General features: G+C 41.2%; 2 protein-coding genes across 2 annotated transcripts in view; one reads left to right on the top strand and one right to left on the bottom strand.

Moving 5' to 3' along the window:
- Positions 1 to 7: 7 nt before the first annotated feature.
- On the top strand, positions 8 to 15,869 carry LOC136435205 (uncharacterized). Its single transcript, XM_066428494.1, has 23 exons — positions 8 to 122; positions 2,826 to 2,904; positions 3,345 to 3,476; positions 3,837 to 4,015; positions 4,346 to 4,604; positions 5,159 to 5,316; positions 5,463 to 5,650; positions 5,773 to 5,857; positions 6,209 to 6,355; positions 6,668 to 6,749; positions 7,074 to 7,289; positions 7,564 to 7,720; positions 7,932 to 8,203; positions 8,570 to 8,733; positions 9,051 to 9,201; positions 9,571 to 9,714; positions 9,967 to 10,086; positions 10,194 to 10,554; positions 10,907 to 11,073; positions 11,510 to 11,595; positions 12,993 to 13,084; positions 14,805 to 14,955; positions 15,075 to 15,869. The coding sequence occupies exons 2-23, from the start codon at positions 2,847 to 2,849 to the stop codon at positions 15,246 to 15,248; spliced, it is 3,543 nt and encodes a 1,180-aa protein (XP_066284591.1). The 5' UTR covers positions 8 to 122; positions 2,826 to 2,846; the 3' UTR covers positions 15,249 to 15,869.
- Positions 15,870 to 16,317: 448 nt separating this feature from the next.
- Positions 16,318 to 20,069, bottom strand: part of LOC136435204 (reelin-like) — a 42,868-nt gene continuing 39,116 nt past the window's right edge. Inside the window, exons 60-65 of the mRNA XM_066428493.1 lie at positions 19,265 to 19,524; positions 18,747 to 18,991; positions 18,381 to 18,544; positions 17,992 to 18,208; positions 17,353 to 17,649; positions 16,318 to 16,850 (exon numbers count right to left, since the gene is read on the bottom strand). Of these exons, the coding sequence (XP_066284590.1) occupies positions 16,811 to 16,850; positions 17,353 to 17,649; positions 17,992 to 18,208; positions 18,381 to 18,544; positions 18,747 to 18,991; positions 19,265 to 19,524 (1,223 nt within the window). The 3' untranslated portion in view covers positions 16,318 to 16,810. The remainder of the gene's footprint in view (positions 16,851 to 17,352; positions 17,650 to 17,991; positions 18,209 to 18,380; positions 18,545 to 18,746; positions 18,992 to 19,264; positions 19,525 to 20,069) is intronic.

Here is a 20,069-nt window from a genome sequence, read left to right as displayed (position 1 = left end):
GATAAGCTGTCTAACCGGTTGAAGCAACACTCCGAGGTGCGGCGAGTGCACGGTCAGTCACCTGTCCCGCCGCTCCAACAACAGACTCAACACCAGCAGTGGAACACGGACAGCAGCTAGCAGTAAGTGCTACTGTTTACTTACTTTGGCATCATACGTATACATCGTGTTGTCAGGGTCAGATCTACAAGATAGGACCATGATTTTCCGAAATTTGTCTGTATTAGCCAATGTGTATATACACGCCCCTCGGTGTTGCACAGATTATGTCGGACGAGTCGCACTAGGTAGACCGGGTTATTACTTCAAAACATTACATATCTAGAGTTTTATGTCGATCCAGATGAAGGAGAAACACACTTTTCAATGTGAAGTAAGGAAGTTTGTAAAACCTGGAATAATTATTGTGTTGCGGCAATATTCGGCCAGAATTGGTAACGTTGGGGAACCTAAATTCGCGGGGTACTTAAATTCGGGATTTTTCGAAAACGGGGTATTTAGGGATATGTGCTAGATGCAACATAAGTAATACCGCTAGAAATGCAAACCTGCCAGACTTACGTATTCAGAACACTGTCTGAAAAGCTTCGATAAGCATGGATTATAAGGCGACGAGGTCAAAAACTCTCCGTCCCTTATTGGAACAGTCTGAGGACTTCGTGGGAGAATTAAACAACATGGTTGTCGGCTGGTTTATAAGAAAAATGTCACATCCGCTTCCTGCTCAACACAATTATTTACAAGACAACTTATTACAATCTCTTTTGCTAACCTGCAACTGGATTCTAAGTGTGATCAATCATCAAAACTCCTCTCTGTTGCTACAACCTACGGCACGTGTATTTTCCCGCCGCCATATTGTTAACCAGAATCCTGTTGTCAAGCAGACGACAAAGGCTTGTGAGGAACACTTTTTTGTCTAAATGCTGCGTGTGATAGTGGACTGAGGAAGATATTTTCCTCAAAGTTTGCTCCTAACACAACAGGGAACACATGGACATAGTAGTATTACCATTGCTACGGCATCCAGCTAACTTCCCATGAATAATGTAACGTTACACGTTGCCCGATGATGACGATGGGCCGACTTTGAGTGAAGTTCTACCGACTCAACACACGGGTTGTACCCGAACTGGCCTGATGTGTGCGGTACGGCCGTTTTTTCGTGTATTTTTTTTACTTGGACACGTCTATATCCATAGCACTCTCCTCAAGCCAAGGATGGAACGAATAGCTGCTGTATAAAATGTGATTAGCGGTAAGATATTCAAGACGAATCTTCTCTCCCGAATTAATGTGCCCCCCTGTTCGACAGCACCGTAATTGTGCGTGCGGCGGACGGTAGTTTCAAGTTGAAATATTATGGTGTCAGCACGACTAGAGACAAAATCTACCATATATATGATAAGTGCAAAGATAGTACATGATACTGACAGAATTATAGAAAAAAAGGATGGCTTATTGTTCTGCTAGATTGATTTCAGTCAACCATTATCGGAAAAATCCCGAATTTAGGTTACCCAACGTTATAGTGGGGAATTCTTATTTTTGAGTGCCTTAAAAGGGGGCGTTGTCAGAAAGTCGCGTGACCGAGTTCAACAGACAGTGAATAAGTTGTGTACGGGTGCATAAAGATTCGAAAAGGGATCTGTTTACAATCCAGGGTGACCGTTTAGTATCCCCATTTCACGATTTACATTTCCAAAAATTTCCCCATTACCACTCGCATTGACGTTCACCACCCAAAGTGGTAAATTCCACGGCCGTTGAAGTCAACAATACACGGCCTTGAAAATATGCTTGTGTAAAGTTGTCTTGTATTGTTTTGCCACGTTGCATTAGATTTTGGGGGGCACACCCAATGTGGACTGGACTCTAGACAGTTCATCCCTTTCAGTATTTGCAAAAGTTGAGGCGTGATATCACATCTTGGCAGACAGACCAGTTCGTTCAAAAAGGTCACCGGCATTTGATGATTTTGTCCTTGGGGCAATTTCTGGGACAGTGTCACCACCAAACAAGTTTCCACCCCAAAGTATCACACACTGTTCACTGTACAAATATTGCAGAAGAATTACAGAGAGTAAGTCATGACACACGAACTTGTCTTCATATGGTCACATCAAAAACACAAATGTCCGAATGAACTGTCTTTCTTGATATTGTGTATTTCGTTCGGAGAGTTGGTGGTTGTCAGCTGTGTCTTCATTGACCTGATAGGTCATCGACCTGTGTCTTCATTGACCTGATAGTATATGTTTTGCTACGTTGCATTAGTTTTTTGGGGGGCACACCCGATGTGGATTAGAATCTAGACAACTCATCCCTTTCAGTATTTGCACAAGTTAATGGTGGCGTGAAATCACACGTGCAACATTGTATTGTGTTCCTAGAGACACTTCCTAGCATAGAAGAGGGCTTGTGGGCGTGCTGCCACGTTCTGCCACGTCAGCTCTTTTTTGTCCCCACCTCAGATTGCTGGTAACTTAACAAGCTGGCTCTCAACCATTGTATAGATTTGTTCAAGCTAATTACTCCCATCGACACAAAACAAGAGTTAGTCTAACTTTTTGACTACATATACAAAGTGATGTTCATTCATTCTCTAGCTCTACATGCCATCTACAAAAACGGGACGTAAAGAAAACTACAGACCCTTAAGTCATGGCATGTGACAAACTGAAATCGAGAGCTAAGGCACAGCAAGGAGGGGGCGTATTGTTTTTTTGGGGGGGGGAGGGTTGTGCAAGAATTATGCAGATGATAATAAGTCCAAAGAGTGAAACTCTAAAGATACGGATTAAAATATCGTTTATACGTCATAGGACGGAAGAGAAGAAGCCGGCATGGCAGGCAGGCACCACCACACCGTCGGCACCAGTGACGAGATGGAGGAGGAAAGAGGTAAGGATCTCTAAATACCTGCTTCAGCTTTTTATTGTGTTAAAATACAATACGTGGCCGGCACCGTGTAGTAGGATTGTTTTTGCTGTGTTAAAACGTCTGATACAACTCTGTTATCTTAATTTCGAGAGAAGCGGTGCCAGAAGCCGACACGTAAAAGCCTGCAGGCGTTAATACATCCCTTATATTACTCGAATAACAATAAACATTACGGCGTGGCTATTGAAAAAAAAACATCCTGCCAACAGTGTAATATAGTATTCACTAGAATACCTTAATTGGTTAACATGAAATCAAAGACTCTCTGCAATGGCTCAGCGGGTAGAGTGATCGTCTAAAAAAAGTCCTGTCAACAGCGCCCCAAAAATCGTATTGACAGGAACGTCCAGTCAATAGCCTTGGCCAACACTTAAAGTCTTTATGTTTTTACCATTTTACAGATTTGATAAGCGAGGTCGTCTATCGGCAAACAGTACCAATGTCAGCAAAAGCCTTCTGGTCTGATGCGTTGAAGGACCCAATTGCGTTATTGGAATGTAATGAGGCCATGGAAGACCTGCGGATTACGAACGGTAAAGATGCATATCAGCTCGTCATAAACTGTGCGGCTTGGAGTGTGACTTTCTGGGGGCTAAAGATTGTTGAGGGGTGCAATACTCGAGCTTGAAATCCATTACATAATTGTGGATAATCTTAACATGTGTACAATGGCTCAGGTAGTAGTGGCATGTCTCTTTGCTATCAACGCCTGGGGTCGATAGAATCGCCAACTCGAAAGAAAGACGAAAAGTAGTCGTCGCCTTATGTAATAATGATCCACAAAGGTCGTCATGCCCAGCCCATTGGTGTACACGTACATTGGACTGCCACGATAACCGTCTCAAGTAAGCGTTAACGACTCATTCATTGCAAAAATTGTCTAAACATTACAGTGCCGTCTGGAGGACTTGTTGGAGACGTTGGGACAGGATTCACATTCTACACCAGAAGAGGAGACGACTATAAAGACAAGGTAGAGACGACCATAGTAGAGAAGGACGAAGGACAGAGGAGACTTACATTTGAGAATGTACCGAGCTTTGTCTTCAAAAAAGTTCAGGTATCCTTCCAGGTGAAAGCTTTTATTCTCTCTTCAGTATAGTTAATTACCACATGTGGTTTGCATATTTAAAAAGAGTATTGCAAGAGGGTTGCAAGAGGATTGTGTAAGACCTCGCAGTAGTACAGAGCTTTATCGGCCGTATATTTCTGATTATGGAATGGCTGCAGCTGGCACTGTTATGTGACTAAACAGTTTGCTAATTTGCAGGCATGTCATCATCCACCATCGATATGTGCATTAGTGTGTGTTAAATGTATGTTGATTGGATGCATACAGAGGCAGAGCGCATTGAAAACGTGGTCATCTCATGACTGTCTTAATAACCTACCCACCATGCAGGTGATTGAAGTCGACCAAGACACAGCAATGTATGTGTTGAAGTTCCAAATTGTCTCCTTCAACGAGAAGATCAAGGAGAGGACTGAACCCTACATGAGTGGCAGAGGGTTGCCTGTCTTTGTCCACGACGTCATGAACATGGTAGCCAGGAAGAACGGAGGACAACATCAGGTCGAGTTCGACATCAACTGTGGGACTGAAACGTTTTGGAAGATCCTGAGTAACATCCGTGACGTCTCCTGGCTCCAAAATACCACCCGTAAGTCAAAGGTTTAGCACACTGAGTAGCCGTTTGGCACCCAATATCCCCTATTGTTTACAGAGTTAGGCAGCAGGGAGACGGTCAATGCTAATCCAGCTACCTGCGGAGTCCTCATACGCATGATTTTGTACTCGATCTGTTGACGCTTCTTGCCCAGCAAGTTGTTTGGAAACAAGGTCTATGCTGACAGAAACTTCCTTCCTAATCTAATGTGAAAAACCTGTATTGAGTCATTGATATGACGGAGATTTCATATTTGTTATCAATTTGAGTAATATTTCATGCAAATGATTATGTAAGTGATTTTCTCGGCAAAACATACGTGGTCGTCGAAATCCTGTTGACTTGAATGTTTACGAATAACTGGATACACCTGGATACACATGTATAACAACTCATATTACAAACCACGGTTGAATGCTCGTGTTGTTGTTTTGCTACAAAGGAATGGCCAGATATCACTAATATTAATAACAAAGCGTACTTCTTCGCATAAACGTCCTTGGTATTGCGAGACATTGAAATGTACATGTATGTCATCTTGACTTTAGTGGTGAAAGTGGACGAAAAAAGCCGAAAGAGGACGATTGAGGTACAGGGTAACAAGCAAGCTGAGGAGGAGCTGGTGTTAGTGGACCATGACGACCACACTTTCATCTCGGTCATCCAAGACGCCAACGTGACAGGAGTACAGTACTTGAGGACACAGGTTTGTGCGTCCACATCCAAATGGTGGCGGGGTCAACTTTCCCACTGTGTGTATCATGTGCACACTCCCAGCCGCACCCTTGATTGCCAGCTAATCTGGCTGCCAGCAGTCATGTGATAATAATTAAAACTTACCGAATGTTTCAGATTGTGCTGGAGGCCGTCAATCCTTACGTTACCCGCCTGAAGTACCGAAGCAGCTTCCTCCCCGAGACAGGCAAGGAGTCCGTCAAACGTCTCATGGATCTCAGGGCTACTTTCCTGACGGGGAAGTACGGCATTGAAGAACCACAAAGCCTCACCAGGGCTCCTACGTTTGACGAAGTGTGGAACAGGTGAATACAATTCTGTACGCATGGAAGCATGTTGTATTTTCTGCGCCCCTTTTGCCCACTTACGCTTATTGTCTTGTTCTAAAACCAAAACCTACATCATGCCTCCATGTTCCTGCTGACAGACGAGGAAAGCACACCGTGACAGTCAGCGGGACAATATCGGAGCCTGTGGAGGAAGTCTGGGAGGCGTTCCGTCCATTTGGCCCGGTGAGTACACGCACCTCTTTTGCTAACAGTTTTCTATTCCCAAGTTAATTTTCGGACTTCGAAAGGCGAGTTTGCTCAGCTATACATTTACATCTTGATAATGTCAAGATTGACTGACATTAGCATTGTCTACATTATGTTTGATCACAACGCCATGTTGATACGAAGGCGAGATAAGATGGTTTGGGCCGTAAAATATGCTAAAGATTCCATGTCTACATCTGTTTTGGACCTGTACCTGTGCTTAGTAGCTGCAAAACAGAAATACTTCAGAATGTGTGAAATGTGATTTTCTAGGACACGACAATATAAAAAAAAATGTATTACCTTTATTCAAAATGTAACTATTAGGAGAGCATGCAGTTCTGGCCACAGATCAAATCGCTGGTTCTCGACCCGCCTGGTAAGGACGAAGTGGGGAGTGTCCGGACGGTCCTGTATGACACCACCTCCAGGAGGGAACGACTAGAGGAGCGAGATGACATCAAACATGTCATGGTCAGATGTTCATTTGTTTGATTTTTGTTTGTTGACTTCATTGCTGGATCTCATCAGCATGACTTTGACTTTGGAGGGAAAATTAAACTTAACGAGCTCTTTTGATATGACTTATATTTGAATCACAATTTCTTTAAAGGAATGTGTGTATGAAATATTATAATTCTATATAGTTCAACCAAAGATGCTCCATAATGATATTGAACTGAAAATAATGTATACCTTGGAAATATATTGTCTTATGCATGTCAATTGAAATGTTCAACACTGATGCAAGCTTTGATGTATCTTTTATCTATTACTACATGATAGGTCTACTCCTTGTTGCCCGGCACAATGCATCCAAACATCTTCAAGACATACAGTGAGGTTACCATGGTGACCATGGAGGAAGGTAAGCAATTGTACAATTACAGGATAGACAGCAACTGAGCAACACATAATGAAAAGTCACAGAAGATTTAAAGCAAAATTGATAAAGCACGTTTTGTTCTTGATTGGGGGGAGCAATGAAAACCATTGATGAAGGGGGCTATAACTTAAGGGGGCTCGGGCTAAACAAACTTACACGTGGTTATGAGGGAACTGCAAAATTTAGTCCTGTGTTGACAAGTGGGAGAGATAATGCAGATGGATGGGTTATGATTGCTGGTGCTCATGCAAATTTATCTGAGAGAATAAACTGGACAGCTACTTACACAGCTCTCTTGTTTTCCAGTTCTGAGCTCTAATGATGGGACGTATGAAACAGTGGTGAAGTTTGAGTGCTTCCTTGATGGCAAGCCCAGGTATCCTCTCAACATTGAAAAGGAGGCCCGCAACACCCTCTACACTGGAGTCATCAAGAACCTGAGGAAATACATGAAGGTAGAGGTTGGCAAGTTGAAGGTGACTCTACAAAAGGCAATCAACCTGAAAGATGTTGGCACAGAGGGTAAGTACATAGCACATTGTTGCCTTAAAACGTTGACAGAAAGACCTCATTGTTTTGCCTTCACACCAAGAAATCACCTTATATTTTAATCAGGATTTGTTGACTAATTTTGAAGACATCAGTTTCTATCAGCCAGCCATTGCATTTGGTAAAGCAATAATCACAGTAAAAGCTCATTTGCATGATGTACTGTTTTCATCTTTCCATTACATGTACATTGTAGCTGTGTCTTTAAAACTTCACAATGCTTACTTGCCGTTTATGGCACTTTCAGATGATCCCTGTCCCGATCCGTATGTTGTCATGCTGGTCAACGATGCAGCAAAACCTGAAGTGTCGACCGTGTGCTCCGATATGCAGAAGCCTGTCTGGAATCAACAGTTTGTCTTCCCCCTCACCCACACCAGTCAGACGTTGTACTTCACCATCATGTAAACACAATTTCATACAACAGTTAATCGGCTTTATTAGTCCTAGCAATCTTTCCAGTGTTAATGTGTATCATATACATGTATTTACTATGTAACGTTAAATCTTTAAATGTTTGTGGTCGCTTTATCCTTGCAGTAACCTCTCCAATTCAAAATTGAATTGTTCTAGAATTGTCCTCTGATTTTGTTATTGGAATGGCTGCATTATTAGGGACAAGAACTATGATGGGTCTCCAGACACTGTGATGGGGACTACAGAGGTGGACATATCCACCCTGCAGTCTGGAGAGGAGAAACAGATGGACCTACCTGTGGATGAAGGGGGGACACTCAAGGTCACCCTCAAGTTGGCCATGCATGGCCATCCACTCTCGCCTCAAGAACAGGTCATGAATTTCAAGAAAACGTGGAACAGCCTGCTGGGGGAGCTGCAGGCTCTTGCAGCTGAGCTGGAACAAGTTCTGCAAAACTTCGCTGTCGGTGGTGAGTAGGCAAATGCAGCCAAAATCTAATTTCTATCAGTACATTCTGATCTGTTTTTCTATCAATTTCACTCTGTGAAATGTGTTCTCCTTTCTTCCATGGAACAGCAAATTTAAGATATTGTCAGGTACACATGTATCAATATGACCTGCCCTCATTCTAGCCTTTCTTCTTCAACAAAGGCAACACATAAAAGATGGTGACTTACAAGAATCTGAAGTCAAATCCAGACCTCCACCTCAAACGGCTGCCTGGCTTTGCAGTTTTGTCTTTCTTCCATGCAACAGCAAATGTTACATATTGCCCAGGGTATATCAAATTGACATAACCTACACTCATCCTATTTACCTTTCTTCTTCAACAAAGGCAACATATACGAGATGGACACTTACAAGAGTGTGAAGTCAAATCCGGGCATCAAACTTAAAAAACTGCCTGGCTTTGCAAAGGGTCTTCCAGTTGAAGAGTTCCCTCACACAGACAAGGTGGCAAGAGCCGTCGGACGACTGATGACGTTTGTTTCACAGCAGGTGATTTGTGTTAAAGAAACATTCCCTTGTCAGATGCTTACGAAATGTATCTCAACGATTTACTTCATATTGATTCAGCATGGCTTACATCACAAATACGAAAATGGCACTTGATCTATTAGCATAGCTGAATATTGGGTTCTTACCATTATTATATACCTTATATATGATAAGTAAGATGATATTGTTACTGCTACAAGCAGAAGTAGAATTCCAGTTCTCACATCTTGGAATACCCTTTCTTTTGACAGATCTTTTTCCACTTCTCAGAAAAAATGATCATTATGTTTGATAGACAAACTTCTTTATTCCATTAGGCTAGGATCTTACTCCGACAGAAGGCAGAGCTTGAGAAAGGCAACCAGTGGGGCCTGTATGAGTCATTCTTTGGACAGATGCTCCCGGCTCCCGAAAAGATCATCGCAACTTGGAGGGATGACGGGGAGTTTACCCGACAGTACATACAAGGTTGGTTCATTGTGTATAATGCTTCACAGCATTCTTTCACAGTTTAATGCATTAATGATTAGGTTGCTACAAATACAGATGTTTGAGATTGCTGTCCTGTATTTGTACCAACATAATGCATTGTATATAATTACAGTTCTATCCAACACCACATGAGAAATTCAATATTTCTTGGATCTTCCTCTTCTCTAGTGTTCCTGCCTTTTCTTATTGCTTCAATAGAAATACATGACCGACTAAAAGTATTATTTTACTATCATAATAGCCTATAATATATAGGGAGTTGCTACTCCCTCCATGTCATGTTTGCTAAAGAGCTTGTAAATGTCCTTAGTTATGTATGCCCCCCTCCCCACCATCCTGTCACAGGAATGAACCCAGTGATGCTGAGGGTGTGCCAGTCGGTGCAGGAGATTCCCATTGCTCTGGTGGGGCTGAAGGGGCAGGGCAAGACAGTCTTAGAACTGATTGATGAGCGCCGACTCTTCATTGTGGACTACAACATCCTGAGAGGTAAGCTGTCACTTTCCAGCAGCATATACAACATATGTGCTGAAGTCAACAGGCTATGAGCTTGTGACGGGCTAGCAGTAAATTATTTCAAGAAAAAAAAAGTTGTTCCAAGTATTGGTAGAGCTCTTCAAATGTGCATCAGAAGTTTCTATACCTAGATATACCTCTGAACATTTGGACTGGCTGTCACTGTGTTTGATCAAAAACAATCCATGTTTTTTTTATTATTGTCATGATTATCCTGATTTGTAGAGATCCCCCAACAACCAGGGAAGCACTTCTATGCCCCCACCCTGCTGATGTACAGGGAGATACTTGAGAACGGGAAGTCTTGCCTTAGCATCCTGGGATTCCAGCTGGACACCAGGAAAGGTAGGCAGGACGATACACGGTAGTTACTACATAATAGTACTCAGGAATAATGCACTTTTTATTACAAAATGTTGAAGTAGTTCTTATAAGATCCATTTCTTTTTCAGGGTCCAACCAGGTATACACCCCCGAGTATGGGAAGACATATCCCAACAAGTACCTGTTTGCCAAGATGCATGTGACCTGTGCCGACGCCCAGTACCACAACTTCGTGTCCCACCTCCTGCTGACCCATCTCGCCATGGAGCCGATCGTGGTGGCTGCCAACCACTGCCTGAGCCCCGACCATCCCATTCTCTGCCTGCTCAGGCCACACTTCAAGGACACCATCGCCATCAACTTCCTGGCCCGCCACACCCTGATATCACGCATACTTCCCGTGACTGATCCTGAGTTCTCCGTGGGAACGGGTGGGGGGCTGATGATGTGTGTAATGAGATGGAGTAAATACAACTTCACGAAGGAAAGGTAACGTTAAATGTTTTTGTGTGCATTATTTTCACCACAGAACTAGCACTACTTCAAGGTGACTGTTGCAGGGATGATAATGCAGGTGTATGTGTCTAAGCTTGATGGTATGCAAGCAACAAATATATCTACCATCATAGTCTATAGGTCCCGGTAGACTTTCAGGAAGATATACTGCATAATGCAAAGTATACAACTGAATACCAAACTTATTTACTGCCTTTAATTCCAGTCCCAGCATAGGGCAGCATACCTTACTGAATATGACATTGTAAATTCTGCCACTTGCTAACAAAACTTTGAGTCCATCTGTTGGGTTTATCAATTATATAATCATGCAAAATCTTCCCAGTTTTCCTGAGCAACTGAAGAAGCGAGGGTTTGCTGATGGCTCTGATGGCCTGGAGGATTACTACTACAGGGACGACGGGATGAAGCTGTGGAACATCCTGAAGAAGTATGTCACCTCTGCAGTGGAAGAGTCGTACAAAACCGACCAGGACGTCGAGGCCGACAAGGGTATGGACACGGTACTGGAAGGTGGAGCCTTTTTACTCCCCAACCAAAGTCAGGAACCTACTTTTACACCTTGGTCGAGTGAAAACATTGGTGACAACTTGTCAAGGGATTCAAACCCAGGACCTCTGGTTTCTGGGCCAAACACCCTAATTGTTACGCCAACACAACAATACTCAAGAACCTACATTTGTACAATGTGTACAATGTGTTAGTGTCTCTAAGTAGTGACAGCTGGTAGTAAGAACCTCCACTGTCTTCTATCAATTTTTTTCCATGCTGAAGCACATGTAGTATAACAGATCTGGTTAATATGGGGTTATGGTAAATATACTATATAGCTGCATCTTAACATTGTTTACTAAATGCAGCTGTATTACTAAATGATTGAGCATATTCAACATGAAAATTGATTTGTGACAACACTTTCTTCCACCAGAGCTTCAGGCATTTGCACAGATGACATGTGTGAAAGGACAGGTGTATGGCTTTCCTTTCTACATTGACTCAAAAGGATTGCTTGTGGTAAGTAACGTTGGGTAACATAAATTCGGGATTTTTCCGATAATGGTTGACTGAAATCAATCTAGCAGAACAATAAACCATCCTTTTTTTCTATAATTCTGTCAGTATCATGTACTATCTTTGCACTAATCATATATATGGTAGATTTTGTCTCTAGTCGTGCTCACACCATAATATTTCAACTTAAAACTACCGTCCGCCGCACGCAGAATGACAGTGCTGTCAGACAGGGGGGCACATTAATTCGGGAGAGAAGATTCGTCTTGAATATCTTACCGCTAATCACATTTTATACAGCAGCTATTCGTTCCATCCTTGGCTTGAGGAGAGTGCTATGGATATAGACGTGTCCAAGTAAAAAAAATACACGAAAAAACGGCCGTACCGCACACATCAGGCCAGTTCGGGAACAAGCCGTGTGTTGAGTCGGTAGAACTTCACTCAAAGTCGGCCCATCGTCATCATCGGGCAACGTGTAACGTTACATTATTCATGGCAAGTTAGCTGGATGCCGTAGCAATGGTAATACTACTATGTCCATGTGTTCCTTGTTGTGTTAGGAGCAAACTTTGAGGAAAATATCTTCCTCAGTCCACTATCACACGCAGCATTTAGACAAAAAAGTGTTCCTCACAAACCTTTGTCGTCTGCTTGACAACAGGATTCTGGTTAACAATATGGCGGCGGGAAAATACACGTGCCGTAGGTTGTAGCAACAGAGAGGAGTTTTGATGATTAATCACACTTAGAATGCAGTTGCAGGTTAGCAAAAGAGATTGTAATAAGTTGTCTTGTAAATAATTGCGTTTAGCAGGAAGCGGATGTGACATTTTTCTTATAAACCAGCCGACAACCATGTTGTGTAATTCTCCCACGAAGCCCTCAGACTGTTCCAATAAGGGACGGAGAGTTTTTGACCTCGTCGCCTTATAATCTATGCTTATCGAAGCTTTTCAGACGAAATACGTAAGTCTGTCAGGTTTGCATTTCTAGCGGTATTACTTATGTTGCATCTAGCACATATCCCTAAATACCCCGTTTTCGAAAAATCCCGAATTTAAGTACCCCGCGAATTTATGTTACCCAACGTTACATATATGTCAAAATGTTAACAGTATCGTAGCTGAATGGTAAAATGTGTTATTTTCTAGTTTTTGTTGTTAGTGTAATAAATAAAGCAAGGTTGAGTTTTGAAATGATTACAATAAAGTACTTCGAGGGCTCTAAGAAATAACAGAAAACATATGGATACAAAACGCATTTGCTTCAACTGAATTTCAATCTTATAATCTGTCTTTAGTTTTAATGTGATACATTCCCCTTTTTTTAAAGCTATCACTGTAAATAAATGTTAACAGTTACATATTGCACTCCCCGCCCTCTATCTAATACCTCAGGAAGTCCTCACCAACACCATCTTCACCATGACTGCACAGCACGCCGCTATCAACTTTCCACAGTGGGACTATGGCGGATATCTCCCAAACAGGTGCTCATATTTCATTCCAAAGTGCAGAAGTTAACATTCTGCATTGAATCCCTGATGTAAATGTTAATGATTATGTGGAACTAACTTAAGGTGCTTGTTGTTGAAGCAGTGGTTTGGAGCAATGTTTTGTTCAGGATGATTTAGAATCTGTAAACCCTAATTTCAATTTTCAACAAGAGTTCCACGACCTCATATCTCCATGAACAATTCTATTCATGCAAATGATTTACACATTTTCATAATATATGCTTGGCCATAAACACCTTTATCTAACTTACACATGTTGCAATATTGACAGTCCTATAATTTTCCAATTAGATGAATTATGGTGTCTTTGCATTAATTATGCAAATTAGGAATTTATTTGCATAATTGATATCTGTTGATTCTCTACTTTCCATAAACTACATATGTTACATGTATTTGAGTCTGATAATGGAAAACACTGCAAATATAGATTTTCCTCATTAGCTATGCAAATTAAGTCACAATTAGCATAATTTGCACTTCATTATGTATATCTCTGTCTAAGCTACCTGCATGCTAAGTATCATATTGACAGTCCTATAATTTTCCAATTTAGATGAGATATGGTGGTTTGCATTAATTATGCAAATTAGGAAATTATCTGCATAATTGGTATCTGTTGATGATCCCCTTCCCATAAACTACATAAGCTACATGTATTTGAGTCTTATATTGGAAAACACTGCAAATATAGATTTTCCTCATTACCTATGCAAATAAAGCCCCAATTAGCATAATTTGCACTTCATTGTGTATATCTCTATCTAAGCTACCTGCATACTAAATATCATGGAAATCCGTCGTTCCTTTGTTCAGTTATTCTCCTAAGAAGATTTTTACAAAAACGCCCCTGCAGTTCCAGAGGAAGCTGCTAGGGGGCCCAAACCTACACCACTTCTTCATTACATCACAAGCTATCTGCCACCCAAAAATCAAGACCACAGCACGTCCAGGTCAAAAGATACAAAAATTGAAGTTCTGCTGCAGTACCAAGGTCACATACCAGGGGGCCCAAAATCGACCTTGAATTTCGGCTTCACAACACCTGCCCACATACCAAATATCATCGTAATCCATCAAGAGGTTCTTGAGTTATGCTGACTTCAGTAGTAGTCCGGAAACACAGACAAACAGACAAACAAACAGACACACAGACACACCCAAAACAATATCTCCATTTTTCATGGAGATAATTAATCTTATAAAAAGCATGGCAAAGGGTTTATAGACTAACTTTTACATTTAGTCCAACAATCAAAAAATTTGTGATCAAGTCTGTCAATATGATGTTGCAGATAATAGCAAATCTTGAACAAAACAGGAACGTATGCCAAAAATAACTACTCAAACAAGTGGCTAGAATTTTGAAACAGTCGCAAGATCTGTTTCAAATAATCTTATCTGGTTGCTTGAGTAATTATTTTAGGCATATATACAGTACATATATTATTACCTGGATGTCTAACCTTCATCAATGTAACAAAACATGAATGTTTGCAATACCTTATCTTATATTTGTTTATGTTGCATAACAGTTAGGACATCTGTGTAGATTAATAAGCTAAATTTTGGGTAGATTGGTATGCTTAATTCTAATATTCATTGCTTAAAAATTTATACCACATCCCTAACATGTAAATACTAGTACATAATGTTTTATTGGGTTATTTTTAAATGTACTGTCATGCTCCAGGCCTGAAATGCTGACGAAGCCCATGCCCGACACCGAGGAAGACATGACAGAGAAAGAGCTGGTCGAGGCTCTGCCTGGACCGTTTCCTACAACTCTGCAAATCCTTCTGAAGTACGCTTTGAGCATGCCGTCACTCACCACTCTTACCAAGGTAATACAATTTTGTGTATCAAAGGTCAAAAATTGTAAGGTAGTGTGCTCTTTTTTTCCATATGTCAGATTTTCATTTGAGTTTCAAATGACAGAAATGGATTTTGATTTACACCTTAGCTGACGTCAGAGCAAACTGGTAACAAGTTTGGGGAGGCCCATGCAGTGCTGCAGGATGAACTGAAGAAGCAGTCTGATCTCATCAAGGAACGGAACAAACAGCTGGAAGAAGAGGGCAAGTTCACCTACTCCTACCTGGATCCTGAGCATGTTCCCATGAGTATTGATATCTAGATTGATACCAAGATAATACTTCTTAAGGGTTCCATTTTTTTTCATGGTAGGTGAGGAACATATTTCACAGTAATGACATATTTGCTTATTAACATTTGGGTCAGTTAAGGGTACCAAATTTGATTTAATTTCATGGAAAGTTAAATATGAACATACTTCACAATTTTGACATATTTGTGACACAAGTGTGGCTTATTTGGGTTCTTTTGTGGTTTTGTTGAGTGGTAAATTTTTACTTTCTTCAATCCTGGGAGCAAAATTGCTTGACAGTTTCTAGACAATATCATATTGAATGGTGCAATTGTACTTTTCATAAATCACATCTAGCATTATCTGGGGTTCATGATCAGGTGCTTTCATTACAACCTTTTATAGAAAATAGCGACTTGAACCAAAAAATTGAATGATAGTCAGCAGTGCAGGGGAAGTGAAACAGGAAGGCCTGAGTCCAAAGTGAACTTTCAATGCATGACTTTTTTTTACTTACGAGCATAATCATGTATAGTAGAAAATGGACATTTATGGATAATCAAGGAATACTGGAGAGCAAAATCACTGAGCAAATTCATGATCAAAATTACCGGGTGTAAAAACTGGGATCGAATAAATGGTAAAAAATGCCATCTGTCTTTGTATTGGTCTTACTGATTATTCTCTGTAACTTTTTTGAAATACAAACACATCCAACATTTTTGTTCCAGTTATACATGCAATCAGTGGTTGAAAGTTTGAACTGTTCTAATTGTAGTTCATATGCATGACTTTTGTGTTACAATGACCAACAAAACACTCAAATTTCTAGATAATACAAAGATCCTTGCAACACAATATTCTTTTACTATTGGAACAGATACATATCTTTCACAAAAAAGACCTTTGTAGGCTGTTTTGGCACTTTTTCTCTCGTGACTTTATTCTTTTGTCTTCTTGTAACAATCAGTGTCCCTAGCACCTTTAGACACAAAACTGACAAAACCAGACAAGGTAAAAGAATCACTGCAGCACATAAAGAGAGGTCAAACAAAACCAAATTTCCATTGTTCAGGGCATGATAAAGCCTAGGCCCTGCTCACAGTCTGATATAATAATGCCTTTATTCACACAAAAGACTATTACGTGCATTCACTTGTTGTCTAGAATGTAATATGCGGTTCACTTATATGTATACCAACCATTTTACAGCCACTGTAATGTCATTTCATTCTGTTTCTACTCATTTGTAAGTGCCTTGTTGAATATATGAAGTGACACTGTATGGACATAAAAATAACTACTCTGATCAAACACCGAAACATATTCAATATTGTCTGTTTTCAGTTTCTTAGTTCCAAAATAAAATAACCAGTTGTTGAATGACTGAACTAAAAATAACACTTAAAATGTGTATGAGGCAGTATACCAAGAAACACAAGCATTACTAAAAAACAATTGCCCTTTCAAACAGAGACTAGTGCACATAAAATCTAACAACATAAAACTTAACAGTGCAGGCTTGAGACTTGCTCTGCCATGTCTGCTGCTCTCACAGGTGTATGTGCGTGTAACCATGGTTACATATCTTACTACTTCCCTTGCCTTCCCAACATCTGATGTCTTCTGGGCCTGGGCGGAGACAGATGTCATTTAGTGGTTGGGCTAAAACTACAAGTTTACAGCATCTAAGAGTGTCATTTATGAAATCAACCTTGAAGTTGGCACTCCTACATACATGTAGTAACGTAACATCCATCACAGTATGACCTACGATAGTGTGCTTTGTAAAACACCGGGTACTAGATTGATGATATATGTGAAAAATGGCAAGGTGGCAACATCATAATTTATGACTAATCTAATCAACTGACACTGCCTAGCTATGACACATTTTACAAGGAGTTTAGCTTTTAGCTTTCCCTATCTTAATGCATTGTGTTTTGTTTTAAGATTATCATCCCAAAATTATCATTATACCGTTGGGTACTTTCTCAACGTTTATGCTGAGAAGGATTAGGAACAGCTGTCATCCATTATTCACAAACTACTTATACATAAAAGAGGGCTAAATCAACTTAACTGTTGATTAAGTTTCAGCTCTGGTATATAAACAAGAATGAAAGATACTCACAGCACAAGTTCCACGTTGTCGATAGCCCACTGGTCATGCCCCTTCCCTTCATGCTCTGGCTGCCACCAGCGGAAAACCGTGGCGCGCGTTCTCGCGGGCTGAGGGATGTTGTACGATACCCGCTGTGGCCGCATGAACTCTGCTGGGTCATGTGACTTAATGAGGTACCAGTCTATGCCATTGTTAGTGCTGTATTGGAGAACAACTGCCTTGTTCGGTGCTTGGGCAGAGTTGAGGTTGATGTTACATGTCGGCGAATGGGCTCGACTGCCAATTTGTAGTACGAACATGATCTTACTGTGAAGACGATATAAAGACATCAAAATCAACTACAACAACTCAATGTATTCAATCAGCAACAATAATTCACAAGTCTTAATGTGAGCAACACTGACTCAGTCATGCTTCTATAACATTTGCATGGAAATGCCACCTCATACATGTAGGTACTAAGCACTTTTAAGAATCTTTTCATCTAGGTTTGTAGATAGAAATGCTGAAGTCATGTTCCATCAAAAACAGACTGAGGCACATGGTTGTAAAGTGACAAATATACACGTAACTGCCACATAAAATCAAAGGTGTTTTGATCCTGGAAATTGTCCCACCGACTCAGATCAAGTAAAGACAAAAACTGACCTGGACTTTGTTGTGTCCAGCTCCACTGACCGGACCTCCCTGACCCCACAGCCATTGAAGTACAGAGACTTTCCCTGTCCGTATGGGCGGAGAGATCCACACCCCAGCCCGATAGCCCCACCACGGACCTGAGACCACTTGGATATCGATGCACCAGACTCAAACCCTTCCTTCAAGTAGTTAAACACTTTGTTTACAGTTGGTTCACATCTCTCACCTGATATGGTGGGAAACAACAGGGACTTTTAGTTACACAGTGAAATTGTTTATCTTAGTCTTGTCACAACAATAATGGGTGAAAAGTATGAAATATTTGAAATTCGTCGTTCATGCTCATATCAGTTGCTACAAGTCAGTTGTAAGTGATGCTGTATCAGATAAAGTCCTACCTTGGTACCCATCATCACAGACACATTTCCCACCATCCCCACAGTGCCCATGGCCACCACACAGGTTCTCATCACAAGCCTCGCCCACGTACACATCATCAACAGCCCACTGTGGCGCCAGCTGGACGTTAGAGGTCAGCTGAGTCCACCGGAACTGAGTCATACTGAAAACAATAATCAGAATTATTTCTCTGAAACATGTTGACGTACCAAACATGAGCACACCTAAACATATGAAAGGCACATCTTTTTTCTACACATTACAATAAGTCAGACTGTGCTGCCTTCCAAAAGTACCTGATAAATATAATGTAAGCTTCAACAAAGAGCTGTTCTATTTCCCAGGACAAAAGCTATGAGACTGACCTTGCTATGACCTTGTCAGGAAGGCGGATGGTGACCCGTGTCCATGCCCCAAAGTCGTCGGCAGAAAACCAGCTCTGTCCATGGTAGTGGTAGGGGAGGCAGTCGATGGAGTTGTCATTGGCAGGGAGGCACTCGCTCAGGACCGGCTCCCACTGTCTGTACTGGGGGTCTGTGGAGAACTCCAGCAGGACGGGGAGGGTGGAGGCACAGCGGTCTTCAGCACTCATCCCACAGCCAACAACAATCTAGCGGGTCATGGAATATCAACATTGATCAAATTTTGCGTTAATTTTTGAAAGGCAGATTGATCACTCCTATTTTACATCTATTCATTAAGGAGAGTCAAGAAAAGATCAGCCTGTTGGTTACAAGTCAAATGACTGATAAAAACAGTGCTTGCATCTTAGTCACAGCAAGATTTACAAAAATGTCCAAACAAAACACTAGCTCTGACCTGCAAAAATAGCAATATTGTCTAGCCCTAATGTTGCCTGTCTGTGATGCATCATTTTGACTACCTTAAACTGCAGCACATATCCCTCTGAGACTATGAGAGGCATAGTGGTGATGGTGTTGGCTGTTCCGTCTGACTGCTGATTGGTCCAAGTCATCAGCCCGCCAGAATTTCCACACGTATCATCTGAGACCGCTCCATTTGGCCAAAACTCCCACAATGCATCGTTGGGAAGGAATTCGAAAGTTTCCCAGAGGCTGCTGGGATTGATGTCTGCTCCACCCACCATGATGTCATCAAGTGCCCACTCAGCCATGGGATCGTCTATTTGGAACAGAATAGTTATGGTTCAGTCACTGAGAAATTCAGGTGATTGATACAGACAGCCATAACACTGCAGGGAAAACTAGATTTTCCTTGACATGACGTTTCCAAAATCATGACGTTTATCAGATGCAATTTACTAAACTGGCCTCAAATTTTTCTTTAAGGCCTGTGAAAGACATTGAGTGAGCAACAACTGCAATGACCCAGCAACAGTACTCCTATCTTTGTGCATCTATAATAAGTACATGACATTGTGTAGTTCTTGTCAAGGAATGTTCTAGACCTGGAAGGGACATTGATATTTGTAAAAAAAAAAGGGGGATTTTAGTGCTCCAATCAGGGGGTCCCCCGAAAGTGCGAAATGGAACGAAATGGAACGAAATGGAACGAAATGGAACGAAATGGAACGAAATGGAACGAAATGGAACGAAATGGAACGAACTAAAACAACATATGTAACATTATGAAATGAAATACCAGTAGATAACGAAGTATAAGGAGTAGACTGGAACAGGAAGCATTTTAAATACAGAAGTGAGTGG

This window comes from Branchiostoma lanceolatum, chromosome 5 (assembly GCF_035083965.1).
Source record: "Branchiostoma lanceolatum isolate klBraLanc5 chromosome 5, klBraLanc5.hap2, whole genome shotgun sequence".
In the NCBI taxonomy this organism is placed as follows: Eukaryota; Metazoa; Chordata; class Leptocardii; order Amphioxiformes; family Branchiostomatidae; genus Branchiostoma; species Branchiostoma lanceolatum.
This window is presented reverse-complemented; position numbering and strand designations above follow the sequence as displayed.